This window comes from Mycteria americana, chromosome Z, assembly GCF_035582795.1.
Source record: "Mycteria americana isolate JAX WOST 10 ecotype Jacksonville Zoo and Gardens chromosome Z, USCA_MyAme_1.0, whole genome shotgun sequence".
NCBI lineage: Eukaryota > Metazoa > Chordata > Aves > Ciconiiformes > Ciconiidae > Mycteria > Mycteria americana.
The window spans coordinates 75426927-75439195 of record NC_134396.1 but is presented as its reverse complement, the minus strand read 5'-3'; the positions used below and the strand labels follow the sequence as shown (position 1 = coordinate 75439195).

The 12269-nt window shown below is 42.8% G+C and overlaps 1 protein-coding gene across 2 annotated transcripts in view; it reads left to right on the top strand.

The window, feature by feature from the left end:
• The first annotated feature begins 4674 nt into the window (after positions 1-4674).
• The window catches only part of TMEM161B (transmembrane protein 161B), a 49856-nt gene continuing 42261 nt past the window's right edge, over positions 4675-12269 (top strand). Inside the window, exon 1 of one of the 2 annotated variants that reach the window (XM_075526780.1) lies at positions 4675-5232. In XM_075526780.1, coding sequence (XP_075382895.1) covers positions 5230-5232 — 3 coding nt within the window. In that variant the 5' untranslated portion in view covers positions 4675-5229. The remainder of the gene's footprint in view (positions 5233-12269) is intronic. The other variant, XM_075526779.1, reaches the window with a different exon arrangement.

The following is a 12269-nucleotide window of genomic DNA, read 5'->3' as shown; positions in this document are numbered from 1 at the left end:
AACTCATATGGATGTGTGAATCTGCCTGCTTGTATGCTGGTAAGTGATTTTTCATTTAGTTTGGAGCCCACTGGCCTGTATCAAACACATTCGTAAAGTAAAATTATAATTACACTGCCTGATTGTATGCCTGATTGTAGGCCAGAGACATTGTAAATGCCCCAAACAGACACACTCTTAAAACAGAAACTTGCATTTTTAATCTATCAATCATGAGACAGAAATCCATGGGAAACCAAGCTTCATTAGTCCCACTATTCACAGAAGTTGTTTAAATAAGCTGAGCAGCCACCTACCTAAGTCAACAGAATGACCAAGTAAACCCTCTCCCATTTTGTATGCTAAATGCCTATGTTTTTATTTTAAAATGCTGGGAAATATTTTTATTTTACTCAGAAGATTCAGAATTATTCATCTAAACGGAAACGTTCCAGTTTGACATGCTGTCTTCCAAAAAAGAAACTAATGAGCCCTCTCTGGAACAGATTTTGATGGTTTTGCCACCATTTTTCTTCAATATCCTCTCATGTATCGAGTTAGGCTTTAAGTGAGTCTCCTAGTAGTCTTCACCTTACAAAAATGGAAAGTATCCCAAAAAATGGAAAGTTAAGAATAAACAGAACACATTGCAATGACATGTGTTCTTGTTGTTGCCCTCATAAATAACTTTGTACTGATATAGGACTGCCAATTTTCACATATTTACAGGGATCTATTCACCTACAGAGAAACCCAGTGATTTTAAAAGTACTTAACATAAAGGTCAGCCCTGGCTTTATCTCAGATTCCTGTTCACAAAATAATAGCAACTTGCCTTACCTGGTGGGTAAACTCTAATGCCAAATACATAAGAGATCCCCATGCTACGGTACTGCTAAGGGAGAGTAATGCCTATTGGTGCATTCAGGGCCTTGACAGGACCAGAGAAAATACGGGAAAATTTTCAGGTGGGCAAAATTGCACCCAAGTTTCAGTGGGTGAGTCAGAGGCAGACTGCTCAGTATCTGATTCAGATCTCTGAATGACTGTCAGAGACAGGTAAACCTCTTCCAGAGCTAGCCAGAGACTCAAGAAGTATTTAGGCCATCCAAATGTGAACTGTAAGATTTACGGATATACTGTAAGTGATAAACCTGGTGTTAGATTTCATATCAACTTTTGTAAGTCTTACAGCTCGCTCTGCTTCACTCCGTGGAACAAAGTCTTCAGAGCAAGGAAAAATGCTTTCTAGTTTTTCTCATAGATCCAATGAGAGGCAGAACTTCCATAAATCTAGGAAAACGGACAGAACATTCATTTCTTCAAGCAGCTCTTGTTCATCCTTTGTGCAATGACACAAGCTGGTGCAGCTGGAAGAAGAGGTTCCTTAAATATGCTTCTGTGCTTGATTCAGAAGAACACAGGAAACTTCTAGTATGTTTTATGTTTCGGCGTATGCTAGACAACTCAAACCCCAGCATATCGCAGGAAGTGGAGCTCTTATTCTTTCCTCCAACTTGCTCGAAAATGTTGCTAAGTAACTGCATTCTGTTTTTTATTTTTATGAGGTGACTTGGCCTTTGTTGATCTAAACTTACCCTCTGCTTACCATTCTGTCACGTAGGGACTGTAGATGGTATTATAATAAAATAAATATTCTCTTTTAAATTTTGTTTCAGCAGCTCAGTTGCCTTGCTTTAACATTACACTGCAGACTTCTCAAATGTCAGTAAGCATTTCAACTCCCTCCAGGCTCGTTTTCCAGAGGAAGATTTCTTGGGCTTTTTGCCACGTGGGAAGCTGAGAGATAAAATGCATCTTCAAAAACGTTTACAGCATTTTATCACTTTCAAATGATGAGGATCAGATGGAAGTCAGTGAAACCCCCCAACTCCTGACAGCAAAGTGCTGTCCCACAGATAACCACAAGATTAGATCTCCTTAGCCCTTGATTTGAAAAAAGGGAATCTCCTTGACATAAGTTTTCCTCCTCTCTGTTTCCTTGAGACGCTGCCTTTTTCTGGAGCAAGACTGCTGCCGTATCACAGAGTGCAAAGTTATTTCATAACCTAGTCATGTTGGAGATCAGAAACAATTGTGCCACAGCCCTGTTAAGCCTCCTTTATAGCCCCTATGATGTAAAGGTCTGCTGGATACAAAAGTGAGGACAATCCTTGACAACACAGTAACTGTGACATCATGAGGAATTTTGAAGGCTGAGGATCCTATTTAGATATTTTCTCACTAAATCTGATTAAGATGATGTTGTCTCCCTCACTCTCTTTGCTGAAAGTCATTACCCATATGGCCATGGCAGCAGAATGAGACCTGTGGCACAGCCTCACTACAGTCACATGCACTTAAACCGCTGATGAAACAGCTCGTCTCAGATCAGAGCACTGGAAATACTCTTCATGAAGAAGGTGGGACAGCGATCAGCTCTAATACCAAGCTTAAGGTAGGAGCCCATAGAGATTGTAATGAAAATGTTCTCAGAGCTCATCAGCGTTGTGAGTCCTGCTCCTTCCTACATGAGGATTTTTCTGAACCCCTAATGATGTGATCTCAGCATACATTCGGCAAAACTGGCAAGCCTACATATGCTTAGATTTAAAGCAGAGTTTAAGTCATGCTAGTTGCCAGATAACATGTTGTATGTTCTGCAAAAAATCGATTTTTTCCCCTAGAGGTTAAGGAACACTTGGTGTGGGGGAAGAAATGGTAACCTGGAGGAAAAGAGAGCTTAGCGATGTGGAATAAAGAGAACGGAGAGGCTGCTGATGCTGAGACCACACTTGACAGTCTAGAAATGGCTAGGTATTTTTGGGGAGCCTTGCCTTTTTCCTGAAGAATGAGGCATACATGTTCCGCTTAACCCAGCCTTGTATCCAGGCAGCATGGGCAGCAAGGCCGTCTGCTCTAATGGGTTTCCTAAAACTTGCCCGCTGTGCAAGAGGGTCTAGGAGAGCACCAGCACAGGCGAGACAGTGTTTGTATTAGCGGCACTTAACAACGCATGGGACAATCTTCTTCAGCTTGCTTGCTGCAAAGGTCCTACTCAGCCCATACAAATCCTTACAAAAAATCCATTTTTGCATAGTGATTACAACAACTTCGGCCTCGGTTTTGTGTGAATATTGATTTTGTTAAACACCCTTCAAGCAATACTAGCATTAAAATACTAGGGCTCCAAACTCATGCTTGTTAGAGTTCAAGCCAACCAATATGTAATTCTTGTTTTGGTTAATGAAATAGCTCTACTTGTTATCAATTGCTTACTTTTCATAAAATGCCACCGAATTCTTATCAGCGATGAAATCTCAAGCCAAAGAATTCCACAGGTAAGTTGGGAATCTCCTTTAAAAGACACACATTTTTGAGACTTTTACATTCAGAAGTGTTAAATGTGTCTCCAATCGATTGCTCTCCAAATGCATCTGATCTCTTGGCGTTCCTACACTAACAACAAGATTAATGCTTTTCAGTTGTAACTTTGCTTTCTTAAGAACTTAACTAATTCTCTTTAGTATTCCCTGTATGCCAGGAACACATGATTATGGTGTAACAGAATGCCTTTAGAATTTGTTATTTTCTTACCTCGACAGCGCTCTTCTCTACCATGCTACATTTGCCACAAACGTCACCAAATTAGCGGTAATAAATTGGGAGGCCCAAGACTTGTTGACTGAAATGAAACGGTTCAAATAGGTCAAAACTGTCTTGTCTTTGTCTTTGGTACTATAATTTGTTATTTGAGTGGATTTCCTTTGAAGTCTGTTTGCTCTATTGTTTTATTATGATGATGTTGAGTGGGTTTTGTTGGGCTTTTCTTTTAGCTGCCACGTACTTCAAAGGAACAATTAAAAACATCAGAATGTCAGAGTTCCTAAGTCTCCATGACGCTTGTTAAGATGTTACTAAATTATTCTTTCCTAGGTATTTTGTGTGTGGAGTGAGATTTACACCCACTGTGAATCCCCCTCTTGGGATTCTCTGAAAGGCAGGTAAAGCTTGTCAAAATGCCAACAGATGCAGATAAGTATTTTCTATAAAAATACTATTCATCCATTCAAGCAGAATGTTTGCCCTTCAGTTTCCAGTTCACGCATGACGGACCGTGGCGGTACATTTCAGGCAGCAGGATTTACAAGAAAGCCGTTTTGTTTTTTCAGTTAGAGATACAACAATTTGCCATGGCTCTTTTGGGACAAGCAGGGCTGATTATCAAGGCACGTCCTCTTATGACAGGAACTACGCGGTCAGCGGACCAGAGAGCGAAAGGCGAATATTGTTTTGCCTTGGAATTGCTGCGGGAAGGCAGATACACGGTGCATTTTCCTCAGGTCAAACGGCTCCGCGCCTTTTCCCGCCTCGGCAGCGCATCGGCGGGCCCGTGAGGTGGCGGTGGGCCCCACTCTCCTCAGAGCCGCCGGCGGATCCCTCCAGGCGGGGAGGGCTTGTCGGAGGGCCTCTCTACGCCCTCGCAGCCCTCAGGGACCACCGTTAACCGCCGCTCTCTCCCGGGTCTGCACCGCAACCGCCATGGCCGACGAGGGCGGGGGCCCGCCCCTGCAACACTTCCGGCTTCAGCCTCCAGCTCTGCGCATGCGCCTCGGCGCCGCCAGCCCCGAGCGGGGGCAGCGACCATGGCGCATGCGCGGACGCGCCGCTGTACTCCCTCCCCGCCCCCCTCCCTTCGCGCCGCCACTGAATCTCCGCCACTCCCCTGCCCCCCGTCCCCGTTTCTCTCCCGGTGCACACCGACTCCGCCGCCGGTTCGCGGGGCTCCCCTCCACGGGGTCGAGCGGGGAAGTCAGCGCTCGGGTAGACCTGCCGCGTCACGTGGCCGGGGTCGCGCCGGTGCCCTGCCCGGGACCGGCTGCCCAGGCGGCGCCTGACGGGACTGGCGCAAAGAGGCCGGCGGGCGGTGTGCTCCGGCGGGCCCCTCCCCTCGCCGCCTTCCTCTCCTCCGGCGGGGGCGGAACGGCAGGCGCGGGGGTGGCCGCCGAGGCGCGCTCTCGGCTCGCCGCGGCCCAGTCCGCTCAGGCAGTTGCTCGGACAGCTCAGGCGGGCCTCGGAGCTGGCGGGGTCCTGGCGTGACCTCCGCGGCGAGGCGTGCGCCGGGCGGGAGCCGGCGCGGCGGGGCCTGGCGGGGCGGCGGGAGCGGCGCGGCGGATTTATGTGCTGGGAGCGGGGCCGGGCCGGGCGGCTGGAGCGGCGGCGGCGGCGGGCGGGGCCGGCTCGAGCACCATGGTGAGCTGGGCAGCGCCGGGGGTTCGGGCGGCGGGACCGGGACGGGGTGGCGGGGGTGGGGGGGTGGCTGTGGGGTGAGGCCGCCCGCGCTGCGGCGGAGGGCGCTGGGCTCGCTGCACTCCGCCGGTGTCCTGTGGCTCGGGGCTAAGGTCCCGCCGCCCCCGGCCTGCCCTGGCTGCAGGAGCAGCTCGGGGGCTTGGGGACGTGTGGGGCGGGGGGGGACAGCGTGGGTCTCCGTTATCAGTCCTCACGAAGGAAATCCCGTGCCGTTTGCTTCTCCACCGCGACCCCACACCGACGCGTTTTTACTTCCCAGTGGTCACGTCCCTCTTTCGCTCTTTTCCACTAAGAAGCAGAGTGGGCCGCCAGGCTTTGTGGTCTGTATCAGGTGTAAGGTGTGTTTCTATGAGTATACAGAACTGTCTGTTCACATCTCCTGTAGACCCCCCCTGTAAACACATCATTTAATTAGCCGCGGTCTTGTATCTGGGAACCTTTGCCAAACACTTTAGTTTTCATTACTGCTAGTTAATTTTCGGTGCTCTGGGTTACGTTGCAGCTGTAGCATATGCTGTGGCAGCACGCGAATGCGTTGGGTTTATGAAAAATCCTGCCTCAGATTATTTTTCTCGACAGATGTTTTAGCGCAAAGACAACTCACTTCACTCGGCGTAATGCACAGTAAATGAACTTCTCGTAATATAGACAGTAACAGACGGGCACAGTTTGACTGGTGTGATTACTGCTAATGACATAAGCTTGTTGGATATATGCAGCTTAGATAATGGATGACGAGTATTTAATGAATGGATCTCCTTCACTATAAGGATATGCTGAATTTTGTATTTAGGTCTTAGTTACCATTTAAAACAGTGGAGTTGGTTGGTTCTGCTTTTCACACACTTATTTTACAGATATGGGATATATGGAGCACCACAGGGATACATGAGTGCTGGTATAAAAACATATTTTGTATGTGCCATTAATACATATATTTCTCTGCCATATGGATATAAATGTCAACGTGTCATTTTACCTATGGCAGCATAGTGTTTGTTCAAATGATGGAAGTCTTGCTTAGGGAATACACCTTAGAGTTATACTTTGAGTAAAATCTGACTTTTAACTCTTCTAATACTTACAGATTTAATCACCTGGTCTGCTAAGTTTTTTTTAATAGTTTATGTTTTGAAGCCTGACAGGAGCTGTGTAGGTTTTTTTCTCATTATGTCTTTTCCTCCATTCTTTTTTTCCCTTTTTCTTTTCTGTCAGGGTTAAACTGCTTAATCAAAAGGTCTTGAGAGACTCCTGTCGTTTGCAGGAGCGCATGAGGGCTGTTGCCTAGCTCTATATTTGAAGCTACTTTTGGAAACCTGCAAGCAAATACAGCTTTTCCTCTCAGTGTAGGTCCTTATTTAAATAAACTGAGTGCTAGCTTCTGTTGCCTGATGGGGTTGAAAATCAGGTCCAATTTTCTTTGCTAGTTGCTGGCAGCATGGACAAATAATCTTTGTGTGTGATTCCATGACGTAAGCAAAGTGAAAAGATGATAGTCCACTTTTATGCTCTTTGGAAGCTGTATTCTCCACTTTCAAAGCAACAGGAGAATGAAATGTTCATCAGTTTCTTTTGCGTCAAGAGCCGTATAAATCAAGCCATCAAAACAGTTTACTGGCAGCGCTCTGCCAAGCTGGGACCGCCAGGACTCATCGATTCATCACTGTGGTTACAATGCGAGTTAGGCTCACAACTTTAAACTCTGCACAAGTATCTTAATGCTATAAGGCCATGGTGTTTTAGACTGTTCAGCAGAGATATTAAAGACTTTTCACTTTTTATACTTGGAAGGATTCCTGTAATGGCAAAGCCTGCTATTTAGAAAGCAGATGTTCTGCAGAATGAGAGCTTCTATAGTTCCTACTTGTGTTAGTTGGGAAAGTATGGGTAAACTAGATTTTTAAAATATTTGAATAGTAGTAATCGAATATAACCTTGTTTTTTCCTTTGTGGTAGATCAGTTCTCTGAACTAGTTTTACTTGTAATTTAATAATACATTGGATATGTATTGGTGTTCTGCACAACAGACATTCTGTATTGGCTTCTTCAGTAATAATGATAATTCTGCGGTTTTATAAATGCTCTTGTTCCGGTCATGAGATTTCTATAGCAATAACTTGATTTGCCTAATGATCACTAGTTCAGTAATCTTTGTGCTTAGAGAGCCACAGTGCAAAAAGAAGCAAGACTGTCAGGTAAAATACAGTTGGCTGACTGGGATGTAGTTCTGGTTTTAAACAAAACACCTTGTTTCGAAGGGAGTCATGCTGCTGGTGACTGATTCTGTCTAGCAATTTATGGCTCTCCTTTGAATATGTGGAAAGACACTGGTCAAGAGGGAAGTGACCTTTGGGTGGGAAACACCCATGAAGCTGAGCAGTTTGGTGGTAGTCCCGAATTCCTTCTGTGTTCTTCATGCCACTTTATGCATCTTTGGTTCGTCACTGCTGTGTTGCAAACAGTGGTAGGTGTAGGAAAATACAAATTCAGGGAAACCTTGGTCATGAAAAAAGAAAAAAAATAGAAGTCCGAATTTTGAAGAGGTCTCTTGGCATAGATTTCTTTCCCAGAACGAGCTTTATGAATGTCTGATTTTTACAAATCGTAAGATTTGAACTGCCTCAGATTGCCGACTATATAAGATATCACTCTGACTATAGGTATTTTGTGAAAGTAGTCCTTTTCACAGGAAGCGTGCATTTTAAGACTTTGTACAGTGAGCTCGCTTTTCTTTGGCCATCCCATATAATGTTTTCTACTGTTTAGCAAACAATTTTCAATTGCATTTATATTTCAGGAGAGCACTGTCTTGCTTTTGCAAGCTGCAGCTTCAGCATGACCATATACATATAGAGAAAATTTTGCGTATGGAAAAGTCTCATCTAATAGCAAGAGCAATAAAGTGTCATCGATTAAATGGCATTTCAAATAGATTGTATCAATTTAGCCTCTAGGCTTCACAAATACCATTGCACTTTTGGAATTGTAGAAGATAAGAGTATTTGTTATATTCTCCTAGAGATCTTACTGGTCACTACTAATATAATAAAAGCTTTTCCATTTCTTACTTGAAAATTCACAACCTGGTTAGTATGTTTGTGTGCTACCATTGAAAGAGATTGGTATGCCCTGAATTAACATCTATAGAATGCTCCAGTGCACTTGTGTAACAATCTTGTTTTTAGAAGACTTGCCACTTCAGAAAGTAAGTAGCTGGCACTGCATTTCTGAAGGTGAAGTTGTAAACAGGATTCTACTAGCTGCTTTTTCAGGCATGCAGTTGTATTGCTACTGCAGTCCTAGTGCATGCAGCAGTTGGCTTCAGCTCAAGGCCCTCATCTTGCAATGGAGGAGATGATTATTATTAGAGAACAAGTAGTTTCAAAGTCCGGTGTAAAGCTAGGTGTTTGAATTACTTGTAATGTCTGCGGTAAGGGAAAAAAGAGGGAAAAACCTGACCTGTTACTACAGGTGTGGGAGAATAACCTTGGGCAAGGTCAAAATGAGGAGACTGGAGTGGTGTCTTGGCATAAAACTATCAGCCTTGGCTATCTTTGCTCTGCTTGTTCTGTAAATCAATTAATGATGAAAAGAAGAATGTCCTTTAGGCAGGAGTGCTTTTAAAAATGTGTTTGGGGGTTTTTTTTTGGTTACTATTGTAAGATAGCTGTCAGTGTGTTATAAGTACACTTAACTTGCAGATAAGAGTATTGTAACTTTATCTTAACTGCTTATTCTTACTTTTTGTTCTCCTAATTATCAGCAACTGTGTCTCCAGGTATGTAGTGTAAAAGGTATAGGCTGTGAAAACCAAAGTCTAGGTTATACTTTATTCAACCTTATACTGTAGCCTTTTGGACGTATCATTTTTTTTTTCCACTATTTTAAGAAATCTGGCAATCTTCCCTTTAATGTAGCTGCTAACACTTCTCTTGTAGACCATTTATGCATTCTCTGCTATGTTTTATTAAAAGCTTTCTTGTAAAACATGTGCTGTGTTGCACAAGCCAAAGAAAGAATCCTGTACTTACTGAAAGTCCGGGAATTGAGCAGATTGCTCAAGACTTTTAAGACACCTCTAACCAAAGACCTTCCTCTCTCACAGAAACACAACCAGATTGCAGTTTATTGGACAGTGTAGTCCCTATGTGGTTGTACTATTTCAGTCTCATCTTTGACCACAAAGTTGCTTGCCAGCCTCTGTTTTGCAGAGAAACTGACTCAACTGTCTTACGTAGTTGTCTTTTCTTTGGGCTGCGTGCTTCTCGGCGTTATACAGATTGACAGAAATGTCTCTGACCAGCGAGATACTGATTCTCTCTCCAGTGTCTTGCGTTTGGATTTCAAATTCCAAGCTGTGAAGCTGAAGCATGATAGGGACATGGATGTATGTGGAATTAGAGAGTGCCGAAGGTCTTATGAAATGGATTCAAATAATGTCATTTTCTACAAACTGTTCTGTAACTGCAGACACTTTATTTAATCTGTGCAGCAGTTCCTCATCTCTAAGAGGTGAGTAACACTTCTATTACTTTGGAGTCAAGCCTGTCAATGATTGTGTGCTCAGTTACTTTATCACAGATCACATGGGTTCATGGGTTCCAGGTTTTGTTCACCAGAGGCCCTCAAAACCCCCATGTGATTGTGGACTTTGCCCTTGAGCATCTTCTCCCTCAAACATGTATCATACTCTATTAAGGAGGGCTATACTTTTTGTTTAGGTTGTGGATTTCTGGCTAAATTCTAAACTCTGCGTTCTCTAATTTAGTGTATGGCAAGTAGAGGATATAAGATATTGGAGGGAACGAACACCTAATCTTCATTCATGTTCCTGAAATGGGTGGTTTTGAATTTAAACTGAAATTAGTGGTAATGGGAAGACTAAAAGTATGTGGGAGACTTGATCTAGGCAGAGCCTGAATTGGAATGAACCCTGTATTTTGTGGTTTTGTGTGGGGGAAAAAAAGTGTGTTCTAGTGTTGTAATATGAGGATGTTGTAGATTTTTCCAGAGTGTATTAATAAAGTCGTGTGTAACCACGTACAGGTAAAAGAGTAGAGTTGGTAAAATGTTGTGCTTTGCACATAGCATGTTATTTTGAGTGGACATGTCACCTACTCTCTTCCTGTGCCATATGTTCTTGGCTGATTGCAAGAAGATTAATGCAGTGGAATTTTTTAATTTCATGTGACAGGTTTACTCTGTTAACATGTTGCTCGTGGCTGATTACTAACCTTCAGGAATCAAGAGAAAAATACCCTGATCAAGTGAGTGGGTATATCCATTTTTTTTAATTGCTTGTAGAAAAATACCAGAAGGATATTTCCACCACAAAGTCACATTTAAAATTAAAATTAGGGATATCATTGTTGTTTTTTTTATTTTTATTTTTTTACATTTTTTTAATAGCTTAAAATTTGCTAGGTTGTTTTCAGTTGTAAGCTGAAATACTTTTTTGTAGGTATTTCTATTTTTAAGAAATGCAGGAGTAACTTTATGGGAGTGAGTATGGTGAATTTCTGCTGAAAGGGGGTGGAAAGGATGCAGAGACATTCAGTGTCTTAAGACGAAATGATCCTAATGGGTTCAGTTACAACTTGCCGCCTTCACTTGAGTAAGGAAATAGGTTTCTGTAGGTGCACTTTTCAACAGTCTGTTGAATTTTAAGTATTTTAGCTCAGCTAGTGGACCTGCTATCATGTATAAAAAATATTGTGTATAAAAATTGATTCTAGGGAAATGTTAATGTAACTTTACGCTGAGATAGTGAACTCTGAGGATCGTGACTTGGTTAGCAGGCTAGATGGAGGGGCAATGGTTTCTCTCTTACATTGGGTGGAAGTGACTAGCGTTATCATGAGGTGGTCAGAATAAATATTTGATTTTAAAATTCATGGTCTGTTCTGTAAACAAAGAGTATATATGTCCTGAGCAATTTAGTAATTTGAATATATCAAATACATTATGGAGGCAGCTTGTTTTAATAACACTTCCTTTCATTTTAAGTACACTTCCCCTTAGCTAGGGAATTGGTTTGAGTATTCTTATGCACGGGACTCCAAGATGCAAAGAATCGCCAACAAAGGTAGAGTGTTTAAAATAATACATCATACAGCTTTCAATCCTGATCTTGATCCCTGGTCTTGGTGACACGGAGCATAAGCAAAAGTGAGGTCTTACTTGTTGAGGTACCTCAGAAAATTGATGGCAGCAATGTAAAGGAGCAGTAGAAATTTCAAGGAGGGAGGAGGGGTTAGCAAAGAGAGGCTTGAGTAGTAAAGAAACTTAATGATATCTTAAAAAAAAACAAAAACAAACCCAAAAAACACAACAAAAAAACCCCCCAACAAACCAAAGGTGTTATTTCAAGTTATAAAGTAACAAGTACTTCTAAGTGATACTTGGCAGTTTGTTGTGAGATGTATGTTAACATATTGAAAGTGTTTACAAATGCTGAAAGGTAATTTATGCTATCTTAATCTCCCTCAGTCATGTTTTATTAAGGAGGATACTGGACATCACCTATAACATTTCATCTGCCTGTAATTTTTCATAAAAGCAGTATTGACACAATTTCTGATTTATTTAAATGAAAAAAAAAAAAAAAGCATTGAAGGGAGAAAGAGAACTTTCCTGAGTGCAGTATTTAAGACCAAAGAAGATATTGCTGCTGGTGAGGAGGAGGAAGGCTGATGAAGAGTGGTGGATCCTGTAGGTTAACAGTTGCATAGTGTTGCATAGTGGTTGCATAGTGGGTATTGATAGCAGGGACTTGACTTGTATGACCACAGGACCCTCTCTGAGGTTTGAGGACTGTTAGAAAGGGACAGCATCCACCTGACCAAGTGGGGCAAAAGCATCTTTGCCAACAGGCTGGCCAAACTGGTATGGAAAGCTTTAGGCTATGACTGAGAGAAGAGGGAGGTGATGACTGACAGATCAAGAAGAAAAAGTGATGGACTGGATTGGTAAGCAAAGG